The sequence below is a fragment of the Otolemur garnettii genome, unplaced genomic scaffold, assembly GCF_000181295.1.
Source record: "Otolemur garnettii isolate 467f Iridium unplaced genomic scaffold, OtoGar3 scaffold00004, whole genome shotgun sequence".
Taxonomy (NCBI): domain Eukaryota; kingdom Metazoa; phylum Chordata; class Mammalia; order Primates; family Galagidae; genus Otolemur; species Otolemur garnettii.
In genome coordinates, this window is record NW_003852399.1 from 31684610 (window position 1) to 31700280 (window position 15671).

The 15671-nt window shown below is 43.7% G+C and overlaps 1 protein-coding gene across 1 annotated transcript in view; it reads left to right on the plus strand.

The window, feature by feature from the left end:
- The first annotated feature begins 4122 nt into the window (after positions 1-4122).
- VIRMA (vir like m6A methyltransferase associated) overlaps positions 4123-15671 on the plus strand; it is a 91258-nt gene continuing 79709 nt past the window's right edge. The window contains exon 1 of the mRNA XM_023518261.1: positions 4123-4244. Coding sequence (XP_023374029.1) covers positions 4123-4244 — 122 coding nt within the window. The remainder of the gene's footprint in view (positions 4245-15671) is intronic.

Below are 15671 nucleotides of genomic sequence, written 5' to 3' on the forward strand. Positions count from 1 at the left end.
GTTTGAACCCGCCACCCTCAGTATATGGGCACCCTACTCACTGAGCCACATGTGCCGCCCAGTTTTTCTCTCCTAATCTATCACAGACTAATGCAAAAGTAGTCTATAATGAGTTTTAAAAAATCCCGAAATTGACTGCTAAAAATATAAAATAGGTATAGTTCAAAAGTCATTAAGATAAACCTGAATAATAAAAAGTAATTATTCCATAGGAAGGTAGAAAAAGAGGAACAAAGTATAAATGGGAGGATTTATTCTCCATATCATGAGGGGAATACTGAGCGTACATGTAAGTATTCAACCACATCACTGGATAAAAATGGTCTACACACCCTAATTCAAGGAAGAGATTATTAGATTTTTTTTTTTTTTTAAGAGACAGGGTCTTGATCTATTGCCTAGCGTGGAGTACAGTGGCCTAATCATAGCTCACTGTAATTGTGAATTCCTGGGCTCAAGCGATTTACCTGTTTCAGCCTCCTGAGAATTTGAGACTACCATGCCTGACTAATTTTTTACATAGTGAAAGAACTCAGTCATAAATTAGCATATGCTGTACGAATCTAACTTATGACATTCCAGAAAAGCCAAACTATAAAAACAATAAAAAGATCAGTGGTTTCCAGGAAGGAAGGTAGAATGAGTAGCTGGAATATAGAAAATTTTGGCTCGGCGCCTATAGCTCAACCGGCTAAGGCGCCAGCCACGTACACCTAAGGTGGCGGGTTCGAATCCCCAGCCAGGACCCGCCAAACAACAATGACGGCTGCAACCAAAAAATAGCCAGGCGTTGTGGCGGGCGCCTGTGGTCCCAGCTACTTGGGAGGCAGAGGCAGGAGACTCGCTTGAGCCCAGGAGTTGGAGGTTGCTGTGAGCTGTAATGCCACGGCACTCTGCCCAGGGGGACAGCTATGAGTCTCTGTCTCAAAAAAAAAAAAAAAAAAGAAAATTTTTAGGGGAGTGAAACTATCCTATATGAGACTGTAATGGTGACTATAACTCATTATGCATTTGTAAAAAACTATACAATACTAAGAATAAATCTTAACCTGAACCTTTAGTTAATAAAGATCTATTGATACTGCTTCATCAATTGTAATAAATGTGCCATGCTAATGCAAGATATTAATAATAGGTGAATCTTCGAGTAAGGAAAGAGAGGGTATATGGGAACCCTTTGTGCTATCTGCTCAATTTCCTATAAAAGTAAAACTGCTCATATATATATATATATATATATATGTATATATATTTATTTATTTTTTATTTTTTTGAGACAGAGTCTCACTTAAAGGCCCTTGGTAGTGTCGTGGTGTCATAGCTCACGACGACGTCAAACTCTTGGGCTCAAGGGATTCTCTTGCCTTAGCCTCTTGAGTAGCTGGGACTACAGGTACTTGGATATTTTTAGAGACTGGGTCTTACTCTGACTCAGGCTGGTCTGGAACCTGTGAGCTCAGGCAATCCACCCACCTTGGCCTCCCAGAGTGCTAAGAGTATAGGCATGAGCCACTGCACCTGACATTAGCCTATTAATATTTTAAAAAGCTACTCTCAGGTCAAAAAAATATTGAAGCTAAGGCTTGGTGTTTGTAGCACAGTGGTTATAGCATTGGCTACATGCACCAAAACTGGTGGGTTCGAACCTGACCCAGGGCCAACTAAACAACAATGACAACTGCAACCTAAAACATAGCCAGGCGCTGTGGCAGGCACCTGTAGTCCCAGCTACTTGGGAGGCTGAGGCAAGAGAATCGCTTGAGCCCTAGAGTTTGAGGTCGCTGTGAGCTGTCACACCAAAGCACTCTACCCAGGCTGACATAGTGAGACTCTGTCTCAAAAAAAAAACAAACAAAAATTAAAGCTAAGAAAATCAGACTATGTAAAAATAGCAATAATGAAAATACTACATGGTATATATTTTTACAAGTAAAGCAGAGTTCAGGGTGGGAAATGCCAGACATAAATAGAATAATAAGAAATCTAAATATAAATAAATTAGGCCTCAACTGTAGAAATTAGAAAGGGAATGACATGTAAGCTCAAAGTTCACAGGAATTAATAATTTTTTTTTTTTTTTTGTAGAGATAGAATCTCACTTTATCGCCCCCAGTAGGGTGCCATAGCATCATAGCTCACAGCAACTTCCAGCTCTTGGGCTTAGGCGATTCCCTTGCCTCAGCCTCCAGAGAAACTGGGACTACAGGTGCTCACGGCAATGTCCAGCTATTTTTTGTTGCAGTTTGGCCAGGGCCAGATTTGAACAGGCCACCCTTGATGTAGGGAGCCAAAGCCCTACCCACTGAGCCACAGGTGCTGCCCAGGAATTAGTAAATTCAAAACCAGAAACTGAAGAATTAGAAAATAGGAAAATGTTGGAATAATAAACATCAATTCAAGAACTGATTCTATGAAAACACAAACAGTAAATGGGATGAACTATTAGCTAAACTATTATCCAGAGGTAATTGGATAGCTAAGAATGTAGGTGGATGGGAGATTTATTTTAAGAAACTATTCAATATTACAGACATTTAGAAAGGTATAAAGGATCATGCAAGGCACACCTGTTAAACCACCACCAACCTAAAACATAAAACATTAAAGAAATTTGAGGCCCCTCTGTTCTTTTCCATTACATCTCCCTCCAGCTCACTGCGATCTTGAAATTTTATTTTTAATACTTCTAATGCATTTCTTTATAATTTTATAACATACTTGTGCTCCTATAATCTTATTTTACAGTTTTGAGATATATAAATGTTAATTTATACTATAATTTTTCAAGTTATTTAATCATGTCCTTTACATTGTCCGTGCCAGAAGACATAGCCCCAGTTCATGGTTTCTACCTACCAGCATAAAAATACGCCACAATTTCTGTTAATAACTAAGTTTCCTGCTTTTTTCCAACTATAAAGTATGCTATGAACATTCTTATACCTGTATTTCTTTGGGCCCTCGTGCAACAATTTTCCTCGAAGAGGGATAGGCACATGTAATTTTACCATTTCCTAACTGCTCTCCCAAGGCTTTCTGCCGATTAAGACAAAGTGTTGGTTCCAGCTGTCCAACGCACATCAACACCTGGTAGGGAGGCTTACTTTTCACTCTCTCTCCTTATAGTTCATGGCATTTCACGTTATGCAATTCCTGGAGTTTTATTTTAATTCTCACAATCATTCTGTGGGTTAGGTATTACTCTTCACATTTTACAGACGAGAAAACAAAGAAATTTCTTCGTTTGTTGAGACAAGTTTCTTTTCTTCTTCTTCTTCTTCTTTTTTTTTTTTTGCAGTTTTTGGTCGGGGGCTGGGTTTGAGCCTGCCACCTGAGGCATATGGGGCCGGCGCCCTACTCCTTTCGAGCCACAGGCGCCGCCCATATCTTTTCTTCTTTTTAAAACAAAATCTTTTTTTTTTTGAGACAGAGCCTCAACCTGCCGCCCTGGTAGAGTACAGTTCCATCACAGCTCACAGCAACCTCCAACTCCTAGGCTTAAGCGATTCTCTTGCCTCAGCCTCCCAAGTAGCTGGGACTAAGGTTCCCACCACAACGCCAGGCTATTTTTTTTTGGTTGGAGACGTCAATGTTGTTTGGTGGGCCCAGGCTGGATTCGAACCCGCCAGATCAGGTGATCGTGGCTGGCGCCTTAGACGCTTGGCCACAGGCGCCGAGCCAAAACAAAATCTTAACTTTGCAACCTCGCTCACCGCATCTTTTACTCCCGGAGCTGGAAAAAACTGGTCTTTGGAAGGTGTACGGAGACGGGTAGCCAGAGGGGACAACCTTTCCTCGCCCCCGCCAACTTGCTCTGCACGCCACCAGCTGGCGGCCGTCGTGGCGCTGTAACGCGGTAAATAAGTTTGGCCCACAGGAGGCCCCGTAGTTCTTTCTCACCTTCCCTTGGCTTCTCTCCGCGTTCTGAGGGCGCCCGCCGCCGCGCTGGAGAAGGCGGGGCTGGCGACTTGGTCAGCAAGATGTGCTGGGATAGGCCGAGGCTCGCGGCGCCGGCGCCCTGACCGCCGGAAGTGCTATGAGGTCCCCCCTCTCCTGAGCCGATGTCGCAGAGGTTGGAGCGCTGCCCCGGAAGTCCCTTCCCGCTCCCCGCCCGCGGCAAACATGGCGGTGGACTCGGCGATGGAGCTGCTATTTTTAGATACTTTTAAACACCCAAGCGCTGAGGTAAGACTTGGCAACTTCATACCGACCCTGCTTCTTGACTTGGGGACTCTTACAAAATCGTTAGGTGTCCTCAACTTTTCCTTCTGCCGATTGCCGTCTTAGTTCCTCGCACACACACACCCCTCCCCTCAGTGGTGTGATCACCGCTTCGCAGGGAGGTCGGCAGCAGCCGCTGTATTTCCCTGTTTAACTTGGTCCCTCCGTGTCTTTGGTCGAGTTGGTTGCTCTGTTTGCATTGCTTTTCAGAAAATCTTAACGTTTTTCTGTCAGCGTCGGGGCCCGAGCAGTACCCCGGTCCGCAGGTTCACCTCAGGTGGCGTTCGGGTGGGTGGGTCTTGGGCAGCTGGTGTGTGACGGTGGTGCGGGGTCTGACAGCTCGCGCCGGCCTCCGGAGTTGCGATGTTCCTCCAGCCCTTCTCTTCGGTCCCTTTTCTAGTGGAGTTACGTTGCCCCGTCGTGACAGTTGTTCGGTTTAGGATTGCGGCGTTCTCTAGTTTGTCCTGAAACTTTAATACTTAATCTCTTGGAAAGATTTCACATGTTAGGATATGTACTGCTTTCACGGAAAGTTCTTTGAATGGAGAATATTCTGAAGAGAGGAAAGTTGAGAGAATTATAGTCTGTCGTCAGAAAGCAGATACTCTTTTGAGGGGCTTGAACGGATGATTGGCCCTGCCATATAAAAATTGAGTATGGCTAGTCAACTACAGGTTACCCAAAATCGAATAAAAATGAACCTTAACGAAGGCTACAGGAAAATTGAACCATACCAAACAAAAACCCAACCCTCATATTTCTCTGACGTAGTGTGAATTTAATGTAGGTAACTTCTTGTTGGAGATTACTGGTTTCACTGTTTTTGTCGAGAGTGTGTTCCAGTATCCAGCTCCCCCTGGATAGTTTGTCTAAGAATGAATAAAGGAATACTAGAGTAAATATATGACAAAATGAGTGCAAATTTTCCTAAGTTAGAATATTTATAAACTAATCCATCTTCTGCTTCTTTCTTTCATTTTTAACTGTTCTCTGTTTCCGGATGCATGATAAGTTTTTTTCTGATTCAACTACTGCCCCATATGACTTTCCTAAAGCCTCACTGGCATTACAGTCACTGAACACATCACTAACTGACAAACATTGAGGACCATGAGAAGAAAGGGCAGGTAGTAAATACCTTCCTTTGGGAGAGAGTGGGCAAGGCTTACTAGAGATTACATGTGAGCTGAGTCTTTTTTTTTTTTTTTTTTTTGGAGACAGTCTTACTTTGTTGCCATGGGTAAATTGCCATAGCATCATATTGCACAGCAACCTCAAACTCTTGGGCTCAAGCAGTCCTCTTCCTCAGCCTCCTAAGTAGCTGGGACTACATGAGCCCTCCACGATGCCAGGCTATTTTATCATTGTAGAAATGATAATGGTAGGAATAGATGTTGTAGTGAAGGGAGTGAGTAGAAAGAGAACGCAGTTTCAGGGATAGTAGAGTGAGGGGAGACAGTTATACTGTAATCTTTAAACACCCCTTTCACAGAAAAATGTGCCCCAAAATTATAGAATCTCACCAGTCTACTTAGTTACCTTCCTGTTACTTTCCTGACCATAAACCTTCCATGAAGCCAGGAACAGTGGTTCATGCCTTGTAATCCTACCACTTTGAGAGGCTGAGGCAGGTGGATTGCTTGAGCTCAGGAGTTCAAGACCAGCCTGAGTAAGAGCTACACCCTGTCTCTACTAAAAATAGAAAAACTAGCAGGGTCCCAGCTGCTTGGAAGGCTGAGGCAAGAGGTTCGCTTAAACCCAAGAGTTTGAGGTTGCTGTGAGCTGTGATGCTACAGTACCGTACCCAGGGCAACAGAGTGAGGCTCCGTCTTAAAAAAAAAAAAACCCAAAAAGCAAAGAAAACCTTTCATGAAATCCCATTTACGAACTTCTCTTCCTAGTCTTTATTTGTAACTCTGAAAACATGGTTTAATAACCTTTTAAGTGACCACTAAAAGTCCTTCCTTTTTTTTTTTTTTATTGAGACAGAGTCTCAAGCTGTCCCCTTGGGTAGAGCGCTGTGGCATCACGGCTCATGGCAACCTCCAACTCCTGGGCTTAAGTGATTCTCCTGCCTCTGCCTCCCAAGTAGCTGGGACTACAGGCACCCACCACAACGCCCAGCTATTTTTTGGTTGCAGCTGTCATTGTTGTTTGGCAGCCCAGGCTGGATTCGAACCCGCCAGCTTAGGTGTATGTGGCCGGTGCCTTAGCCACTGGAGCCACAGACTCCTAGCCAAGTCCTTCATTTTTTAAATGAATATATGGTAAACTGAGACTTGGTTCTTGTTTTCTTGAAGCACATGCTATTGTGGAAAAGAAAAATGAGGCAGTTGCAATCAGTTAAATAAAGGACATTGGGTGTACAAGGGAGAAGCACCTATCTAGACTTGATCTGGCTTACTTTTCAAGAAAAAGTTGACATCAGAGGGAGTTGGGCAGAGGGATATGAGGAAGTTAAGCAGAGAGAACAGCATGAGAGAGGGCATGAAGATGAGAAAAAGCATGGCGGCCAGGTGTAATCCTAGCACTGTGGGACGCTGAGGCACGTGGATTGCTTGAGCTCAGGAGTTCAAGACCAGCCTGAGCAAGAGTGAGATCCTGTCTCTACTAAAAATAGAAAAACAGAGGCAAGAAGATTGATTGAGTGCAAGAGTTTAAGGTTGCGCTGAGTAGTGATGACCCCATGGCACTCTATGCAGGCCAACAGAGTGAGAACCTTGTCTCAAAAAAAGAAAAGAAGCTCAGCACCTGTAGCACAGAGGTTACAGTGCCAGCAGTATAAACCAAAGCTGGCAGGTTGGAACCCAGCCTGGGCCAGCTAAACAACAATGACAACTGCAACAAAAAAGTAGCTGGGTGTTGTGGCAGGCTCCTGAAGTCCCAGCTACTTGGGAGGCTGAGACAAGAGAATCACTTAAGCCAAAGAGTTTGAGATTGCTGTGAGCAACACTCTACTGAGGGTGACATAGTGAGACTCTGTCTTGAGAAAAAAAAAAAGAAAAAGAAAAGACACGGTATGTTACGGATGTAAGTTTAGAATGATAAAGAGACCAATCTTATAAGACCTAGGAATTTGCCTTGATAGCGGTAAGGAGCAGGAAATTAATATGTTTATATTCTACAAAGACCACACTGCACTAGGAGAATGGATTGAAGGGGGAGAAAGAAAGAAACACAGAACCAGTTAGGATCCATTTACTGTAATTCATATTAGAGCGGTTTGGTATATAGAACTAGAGGAGCAACAGCAGAAATAGAGGGAAATACACAGATTTGAGAGTTATTTATTTATTTATTTTTATTGTTGGTTGCAGTTTTTGGCCAGGGTTGGGTTCGAACCCACTGCCCTCAATATATGGGACTGGCGCCCTACTCCCTGAGCCACAGGGCTAGCCTTGAGAGCTATTTAGAGATTTAATTAATAGGAGTTGGTATTTGAATGGATGGATGATTTAGATGAGAGAGAATGAGAAGCCCCAAGAATGATACTGTCTTGGACATTGTGTGAATGGTAGTGCCATAATTAACACAGGAGAGTTCAGACTGGGTTTGAATTTGTGGTGGCTGAAGGATATTCAAGGGTGATGCCTGATGGGCAGTTCGATGTAGTAGTCTGGGGCTCAGGAGAGGGGGTCCTAGATGGAGTTATAGATTTGAAATTGGCTAATTACTACAGCTAAAAATCTTATTTCTTGTAAGTATAGTTACTTATGCTTAGCTATTCTTCCTTACTTTGCTCCCTTATTTCATCCTTTAACTGTGGTGAACTGTGTTTGCAAATTTTTTTTTTTTTTTTTTTTTGAGTCAGAGTCTTGTTCTGTTGCCCAGGCTAGGGTGCAGTATTGTCATCATAGCTCAGTACAATCTCAAACCCTGGACTCAAGTGATCCTCCTGCCTCAGCCTCCCAAGTAGCTGGGGTATAGGTACACATTACTACATGTGGCTATCTATATTGCTCAGGCTGATCTTGAACTTTTGACCTCAAAGGACCCTTCTGTCTCAGCCTCCCAAAGTGCATTACAGGCCATACATCCAGCTAATTTTTGAATTTTTTTTTTTTTTGTGACAGAGCCTCAAGCTGTCCCCCTGGGTAGAGTGCTGTGGCATCACAGCTCATGGCAACCTCCAACTCCTGGGCTCAAGCGAGTCTCCTGCCTCTACCTCCCAAGTAGCTGGGACCACACGCGCCCACCACAACGCCCGGCTATTTTTTGGTTGCAGCTGTCATTGTTGTTTGGTGGGCCAGGGCTGGATTCAAACCCGCTACCTTAGGTGTATGTGGCTGGCGCCTTAGCCATGTGAGCCATAGGCGCTGAGCCTAATTTTTGAATTTTTTATAGCGACAAGGTCTTTGTATCTAGCTTAGGATTATGTTTGCAATTTCTTGAACCTTCCAAGTTCTTGTTTATATTCCTTTTGTGCATGCTTTCTCCCTTTGCCTGGAAGTTCTTCCTTCTCCCTCTGTTCCACTGATTCTTGTTTTCATTGAAGACTTACTTAGCTTAGGTGCTATTGGGAAACTTTCTGTGACACTCATCTTGTTGTACAATGTGCCCACAGTCTGATTAGGTAAGTGTCTCTGAATTTTCATAGAATCCTGTGTGAGTCTGTCATGGCAATTTATCTATTTGTTGTTCCTTATGGCAGAGACTATGTCTTGTCGTTGTATCCTTAGAACCTAGCATATCTTGGAATCCAGTAGACATGTAATACATGCTTGGAAATAAATATTTAATAAAAATGGTAACTAATACAGAAACTCTTCTACTTAAAATCAAAATGAATATTGAAAGGCTCTTAATCCTAAAATTCTTTATTTTTCTGAGACAGAGTCTTACTCTTTTTTTGAGATAAAGTCTCAAGCTGTCACCCTTGGTAGAGTGCCATGGCATCACAACTCACAGCAACTTCCAACTCTTGGGCTCAAGCGATTCTCTTGCCTCAGCCTCTCAAGTAGCTGGGATTATAGGCGTCCACCACAACGCCCAGCTATTTTTTGGTTGTAGTTGTCATTGTTGTTTGGCAGGCCCAGGCTGGATTCAAACCTGCTAGCTCCAGTGTATGTGGCTGGCACCCTAGCCACTTGAGCTACAGGCCCCGAGCCCAGAGTCTCACTCTTACCACCTTGGGTAGAGTGCCGTGGTGTCATCGTAGCTCACAGCAACCCCAAACTCTTGGACTCAAAGAAGTCCTCTTGTCTCAGCCTCCTAAGCAGCTGGGACTACAGGCAGCTGCCACAATGCTTGACTGGTTTTTCTATTTTTAGTAGAGATGAGGATCTCGCTTTGATCAGGCTGGTCTGGAGCTCCTAAGCTCGTGATCCACCCTCCTCAGGCTTTCAGAGTGCTAGGATTCCAAGTGTGAGCCACAACTTCTGGCTTCTAAAACTCATTTTTTTTTAGGTCCACAAATTATTCTGTAACTACTACTAATACCCTTCATTAGTAGAGGCCAGGTTAGGAAGAGAATATAGTTGATAAGCTTTTGTTCTAAGCTTCTTTTGTACATACAAATGAGGCTGACTATTTTGGCTCATCCTGTAATCCCAGCACTTTGGGAAGTCAGGTGGGAGAATCAGTTGAGACCAGGAATTAGAGACCAGCCTGGACAACATAGCAAGATCCCATCTCTTAAAAAAGTTTTTTAGAGATAGCGCCTGTGGCTCCAGGGAGTAAAGTGCTGGCCCCATATGCCAGAGGTGGCGGGTTTAAACTCAGCCCCGGCCAAAAACTGCAAAAAAAAATATTTTTTTTAGGCTTGGTGCCTGTAGCTCCGTAGCTAGGGCACCGGCCACATACACTGGGACTGGTAGGTTCAAACCTGGCCCAGGCCTGCCAAACAACAATGACAACAACAACAACAAATAGCTGAGTGTTGTGGCGCGCGCCTGTAATCCCAGCTATTCAGGAGGCTTAGGATAGAGAATTGCTTAAGCCCAAGAGTTTGAGGTTGCTGTGAGCTGTGACTCAACAGCACTTTACTGAGGGTGACATAGTGAGACTCTGTCTCAAAAAAAAAATTTTTTTTTTAAATTAGCTGGGCATGGTGGTATGCATCTATAGTCTCAGCTTCTAGGGAGGCTGAGTCAGGAGGATCACTTTTTTTGTTCCCCTCCCTTTTTTTTTTTTTTGAGACGGAGTTTCACTTTATCGCCCTTGGTAGAGTGCAGTGGCGTCACAGCTCACAGCAACCTCCAACTCCTGGGCTTAGGTGATTCTCTTGCCTCAGCCTCCCGAGTAGCTGGTACTACAGGCATCTGCCACAGTGCCCGGCTATTTTTTTTGTTGCAGTTTGGCCTTGGCCTGGTTTGAACCCACCACCCTCGGTATATGGGGCTGGCTTCCTACTCACTAAGCCACAGGCACAACCCAGGAGGATCACTTGAATCAAGGAGTTGGAGACTTCAGTGAGCTAGGATCACACCACTGCACTCTAGTCTAGGTGAAGGATTGCTAGGGCTTAGGAGTTTGAGACCAGCCTGAGCAAGAGCCAGACACTGTCTCTAATAAAAATAGAAAAACTACCTCAGTGAATCCCCAACAATTAAAAAAAAAAACAACCAAAAACTAGCTGGACGTAGTGGTGCATGACTGTAATCCCAGTAACTCAGGAGGCTGAGGCAAGAGGATTATTTATGCCCAAGAGTTTGAGGTTACTGTAAGCTTTGTAATGATGCCACAGCACTCTACCCAGGGCAACAGAGTATGACTCTGTCTCCAAAAAAATAAATAAATAAATAAAATATATATGTATATGTACATATGTAAATGATAATTTATTGTTACATGGACAAAGGAACTTCTGTATAGTAAGCTGTTCTTTCTCTTTTTTTTTTTTTTTTTGAGATAGAGTTTCACTTTGTCGCCCTCAGTAGAGTGCTATGGTGTCATAGCTCACAGCAACCTCAAACTCAAGTGATCCTCTTGCCTCAGTATCCCAAGTAGCTAGGATAGGCTGGTCTTGAATTCCTGAACTCAGACAATTCACTCACCTCAAGCTCCTAGAGTGCTAGGATATAGTAACCTTTTCAAATAGAAGAGGAAATGGAAGGAAATATAACTTCAAAGGTTGAGGAAATATGCATATTTCTTTTATGCTTATATGGAGGTTTTTTTTTTTTTTTTTTTTGAGACAGAGCCTCAAGCTGTCCCCTGGGTAGAGGGCCGTGGCATCACAGCTCACAGCAACCTCCAACTCCTGGGCTCAAGCGAGTCTCCTGCCTCAGCCTCCCAAGTAGCTGGGACCACAGGCGCCTCCCACAACCCCTGGCTATATTTTGGTTGCAGCTGTCATTGTTGTTTGGTGGGCCCGGGCTGGATCTGAACCCGGCACCTTAGGTGTATGTGGCTGGCGCCTTAGCCACCTGAGCCACAGGTGCCGAGCCTGGAGTTTGTTTTTTATTCATTTATTTTTTTTAGAGACAGAGTCTCACTCTGTCACCCTCGGTAGAGTGCTGTGGTGTCACAGTTGATGGCAACCACCAGCCCCTGGGCTTAGGCGATTCTCTTACCTCAGTCTCCTGAGTAGCTGGGACTTCAGGCCCCTGCCACATATGGGTTTGAATCCACCACCCTTGGTATATGGGGCCAGCGCCCTACTCACTGAGCCATAGGTGCCACCCTGCTTATATGGAGTTTATAGAAATCTGTGGTACAGTCTGGACAACATAGTAAGATACCATCTCTTCAATAAAATAAGAAAAATAGCTAGATCTGGTGATGTGGGCCTGAGTGAGAGTGACACACTGTCCCGTAAAACAAAAAAATTTGTGGGCTAGGCATGGTGGCTCACACCTGTAATCCTAGCAACTCTGAGAGGCTGAGGCGGGTGGATTGCTTGAGCTCAGGAGTTAAGACCAAGCCTCAGCACAGCAAGACCCCGTTTCTACTAAAAGTAGAAAAACTATTCAGGTAAGGTGACCAGATTTTAACATTAGTAAAGTGGAACACCATTGGCGGGGGTGGGGGGGTGGGGGGGGCGTGCGGGGCAGCGCCTGACAACAATGCAAACTCTGATAAGCACTTCTTGATAACCACTTCTCAACAATTATTTGTTATTATTACAGTCTAACATTATAAAATTAACAAAAATAATATAAGCCTCATATCGTGGTGAAATAACCACATGGCAGCCAAAAACCGTATATTCCCTTACTGTTCTCCAGCCCGTTAGTGCATTCTTTCCAAAAATTGGGACTTTTTTAAAACACCGCAGGACAAATTGTTAAAAATCGGGACTGTCCCGCCAAAAGCGGGACGTCTGGTCACCCTATATTCGGGTCTTGTGGCAGGTGCTTGCAGTCCTAACACCTTGGGGGGCTGAGGCAAGAGGACTGTTCAAGCCCAAGAGTTTGAGGTTGTTGTGAGCTATGATGATAACACGGCACTCTACCCAGTGCAACAGAATGAGACTCTAGAGGTCTCAGGGGAAAAAAAAAAAAAGAAAAAAAATTGTGGTATTTGTTGAATACCTGAGGTATGCTGTTATTATTTGTAAAAATTAGCATAGAAGTTCAGCTAATGTAACAAATCCAAAATAACAGTGCATTTAGATAGGATGGGATTTTATGTTTCAATAATCTGGTTGAGGCTCAGTCCCTATAGCTCAGTGGTTAGGATGCTGGTCACATGTACTGGAGCTGGCGGGTTCAAAGCCTGGGCCTGCTAAAAACAATGACAGCTACCCCCCCCAAAATAGCTGGGCATTGTGGCTGGTGCCTGTATTCCCAGCTACTTGGGAGCTGAGGCAAGAGAATCACTTAAGCCCAAGAGTTTGAGGTTGCTGTGTACTGTGATGCCACAGGACTCTACTGTAGAGGGCCACATAGTGAAACTCTGTCTCCAAAAAAAAAAAAAAATCTGGTTGAAAATAATCTAGGATTAATATGAGTGTTCTACAACATCAGGAACCCAGGCTTATTCTGGGTTCCTCAAAGGATGCAACAATACAATCTTAGCATGTTGCCTGGATTGTTTACAAAAGCTCACCTTATTCTAAAAGACAGAATATTGGGCTTGGCGCCTGTGGCTCAAGTGGCTAAGGCGCCAGCCACATATACCTAAGGTGGCAGGTTCGAATCCTGCCCGGGCCTGCCAAACAATGATGGCTGCAACCAAAAAATAGCTGGGCATTGTGGTGGGCGCCTGTGGTCTCAGCTACTTGAGAGGCTGAGGCAGGAGACTTGCTTGAGCCCAGGAGTTTGAGGTTGCTGTGATGCCACGGCACTCTACCCAAGGGTCAGCTTGAGGCTCTGTCTCAAAAAAATAAATAAAATAAAAGAATATTGGAAGAAAAGGTGGAAGGTCTAAAAGCCTGAGTCTTCCCTTTAAGGGTATGATTTATACATAGTTGCCTTCATCATTTCCATTTCCATCCCATTGATTAGAATTTAGTAATCATGTGTTCACATAGACTTTTAGGAAGCCTGGGAAATAGTCTTGTATCATGCCCTGGCAAAACTTCTCTCTAAGAAGAGGAAAATGAGTATTGTAGAATAGCTGGCAATCAGCCTAACTTTGCAATAATCCTGTGAAGTTCCTCTGTCGAATTTCTGGAAAGATTTGCTTGAACATGTATTTTTTTTTTGAGGTGGAGCCTCAAGCTGTCCCTCTGGGTAGAGTGCCGTGGCATCACAGCTCACAGCAACCTCCAACTCCTGGGCTCAAGCGAGTCTCCTGCCTCAGCCTCCCAAGTAGCTGGGACCACAGGCACCTGCCACAAGGCCCGGCTATTTTTTGGTTGCAGCCATCATTGTTGTTTGGTGGGCCAGGGCTGGATTTGAACCCGGCACCTTAGGTGTATGTGGCTGACGCCTTAGCTACTTGAGCCACAGGGGTCAAGCCTTGAACATGTTTTTTTCATCTGTTAATATGCGTGATATTCTTTGCACCTTGAAGAGAGACTCAGTCTTTCTAGGCGCAGATAATATAAACCATTCTTCTTGTGATGAACTTTGACCATTAGGTAATAACCATTGAGTGAACTGCTAGGAGAAGTTAATGAAAAGTAGTCCAAGGTGGCGCCTGTGGCTTAGTGTGTAGGGCGCCATATACCGAGGGTGGTGGGTTCAAACCCAGCCCTGGCCAAACTGCAACAAAAAAATAGCTGGGCATTGTGGCGGGTGCCTGTGGTCCCAGCTACTTAGGAGGCTGAGGCAAGAGAATCACCTAAACCCAGGAGTTGAAGGTTGCTGTGAGCTGTGACATCTCGGTACTCTACCGAGGGCAATAAATTGAGACTCTGTTTCTAAAAAGAAAAAGAAAGAAAGAAAAATAGTCCAAAACAATGTGAGATTTTATTATTTATTTATTTTTTTTGGAGATAGACTTTTACTTTGTCACCCTCGGTAGAGTGCTGTGGCGTCACAGCTCACAGCAGCCTCCAGCTCTTGGGCTTAGTGATTCTCTTGCCTCAGCCTCCTGAGTAACTGGGAGTACGAGGTGCCCACCACAACGCCTGGCTAACAAAATTTTATTTTTTACTACTGAAAATATGAGCTATGTTTGTCTAATCCTGTGTCAAATTATATATAGAGGTATTAAGTATATACTAAATATAATTTATGCCATCCATTTATTTTATTATGATAAACACTTTGTGGATTTTCTCTTTATTTCAGTAGGGATTTACCTCAATCATTCAGTATCTGAATGACTTCCTTGATCCTTTGATATTAGTTCCTAATGTAAATTTAGCAAAATAAGCTGATTTAAGTACAGATCTATGGTCTCTTAGCTATAATTTAGAAATTTAAAATAGCAGAAAAATCTCCGTTGAATTCACTTGGCCATGCAGTCTAATTTGTGTTGTTCACGGTGCTTATTATAATCTAAATAGTAGTGTGAATGTTGATACATGTGGCAACAGCAATATTAATGTTTGAATTACAAGGTACTAACTTAGTAGCCACTGTGAGTATTAAGTAATATGCAGTATTTGTGTTTTATTACCTTTCTAGAAATCGAAACAGGATTGTGAAAGGCTTCTGGTTTTGGAGTAGGTCTGTGTTGGTCTAAGCTAAACATCAACAGGAAAGTAAATATACTGCAGAAAATGTTATTATACAATTTGAGAGGCTTAAGTAGGTGCACTTTATTAGCTATTAAAGTGATTTATACAGCTTTGCAAATAATTTTTTTTTTGTTTTCAGTTTTTGTCCAGAGCTGGGTTTGAACTCGCCACCTCTGGCATATGGGGTCGGTGCCCTACTCCTTTGCGCCACAGGCGCCAACCTGCAAATAATTGATTTAATGATATGGTGTTTATTTTAAGATTGTGCTATTCTGGCTTGGCGCCTGTGGCTCAAGCGGCTAAGGCGCCAGCCACATACACCTAAGGTGATGGGTTCAAATCCCCAGCCGGGGCCCGCCAAACAACAATGATGGCTGCAACCAAAAAATGGCCAGGCGTTGTGGTGGGTGCCTGTAGTCCCAGCTACTTGGGAGGC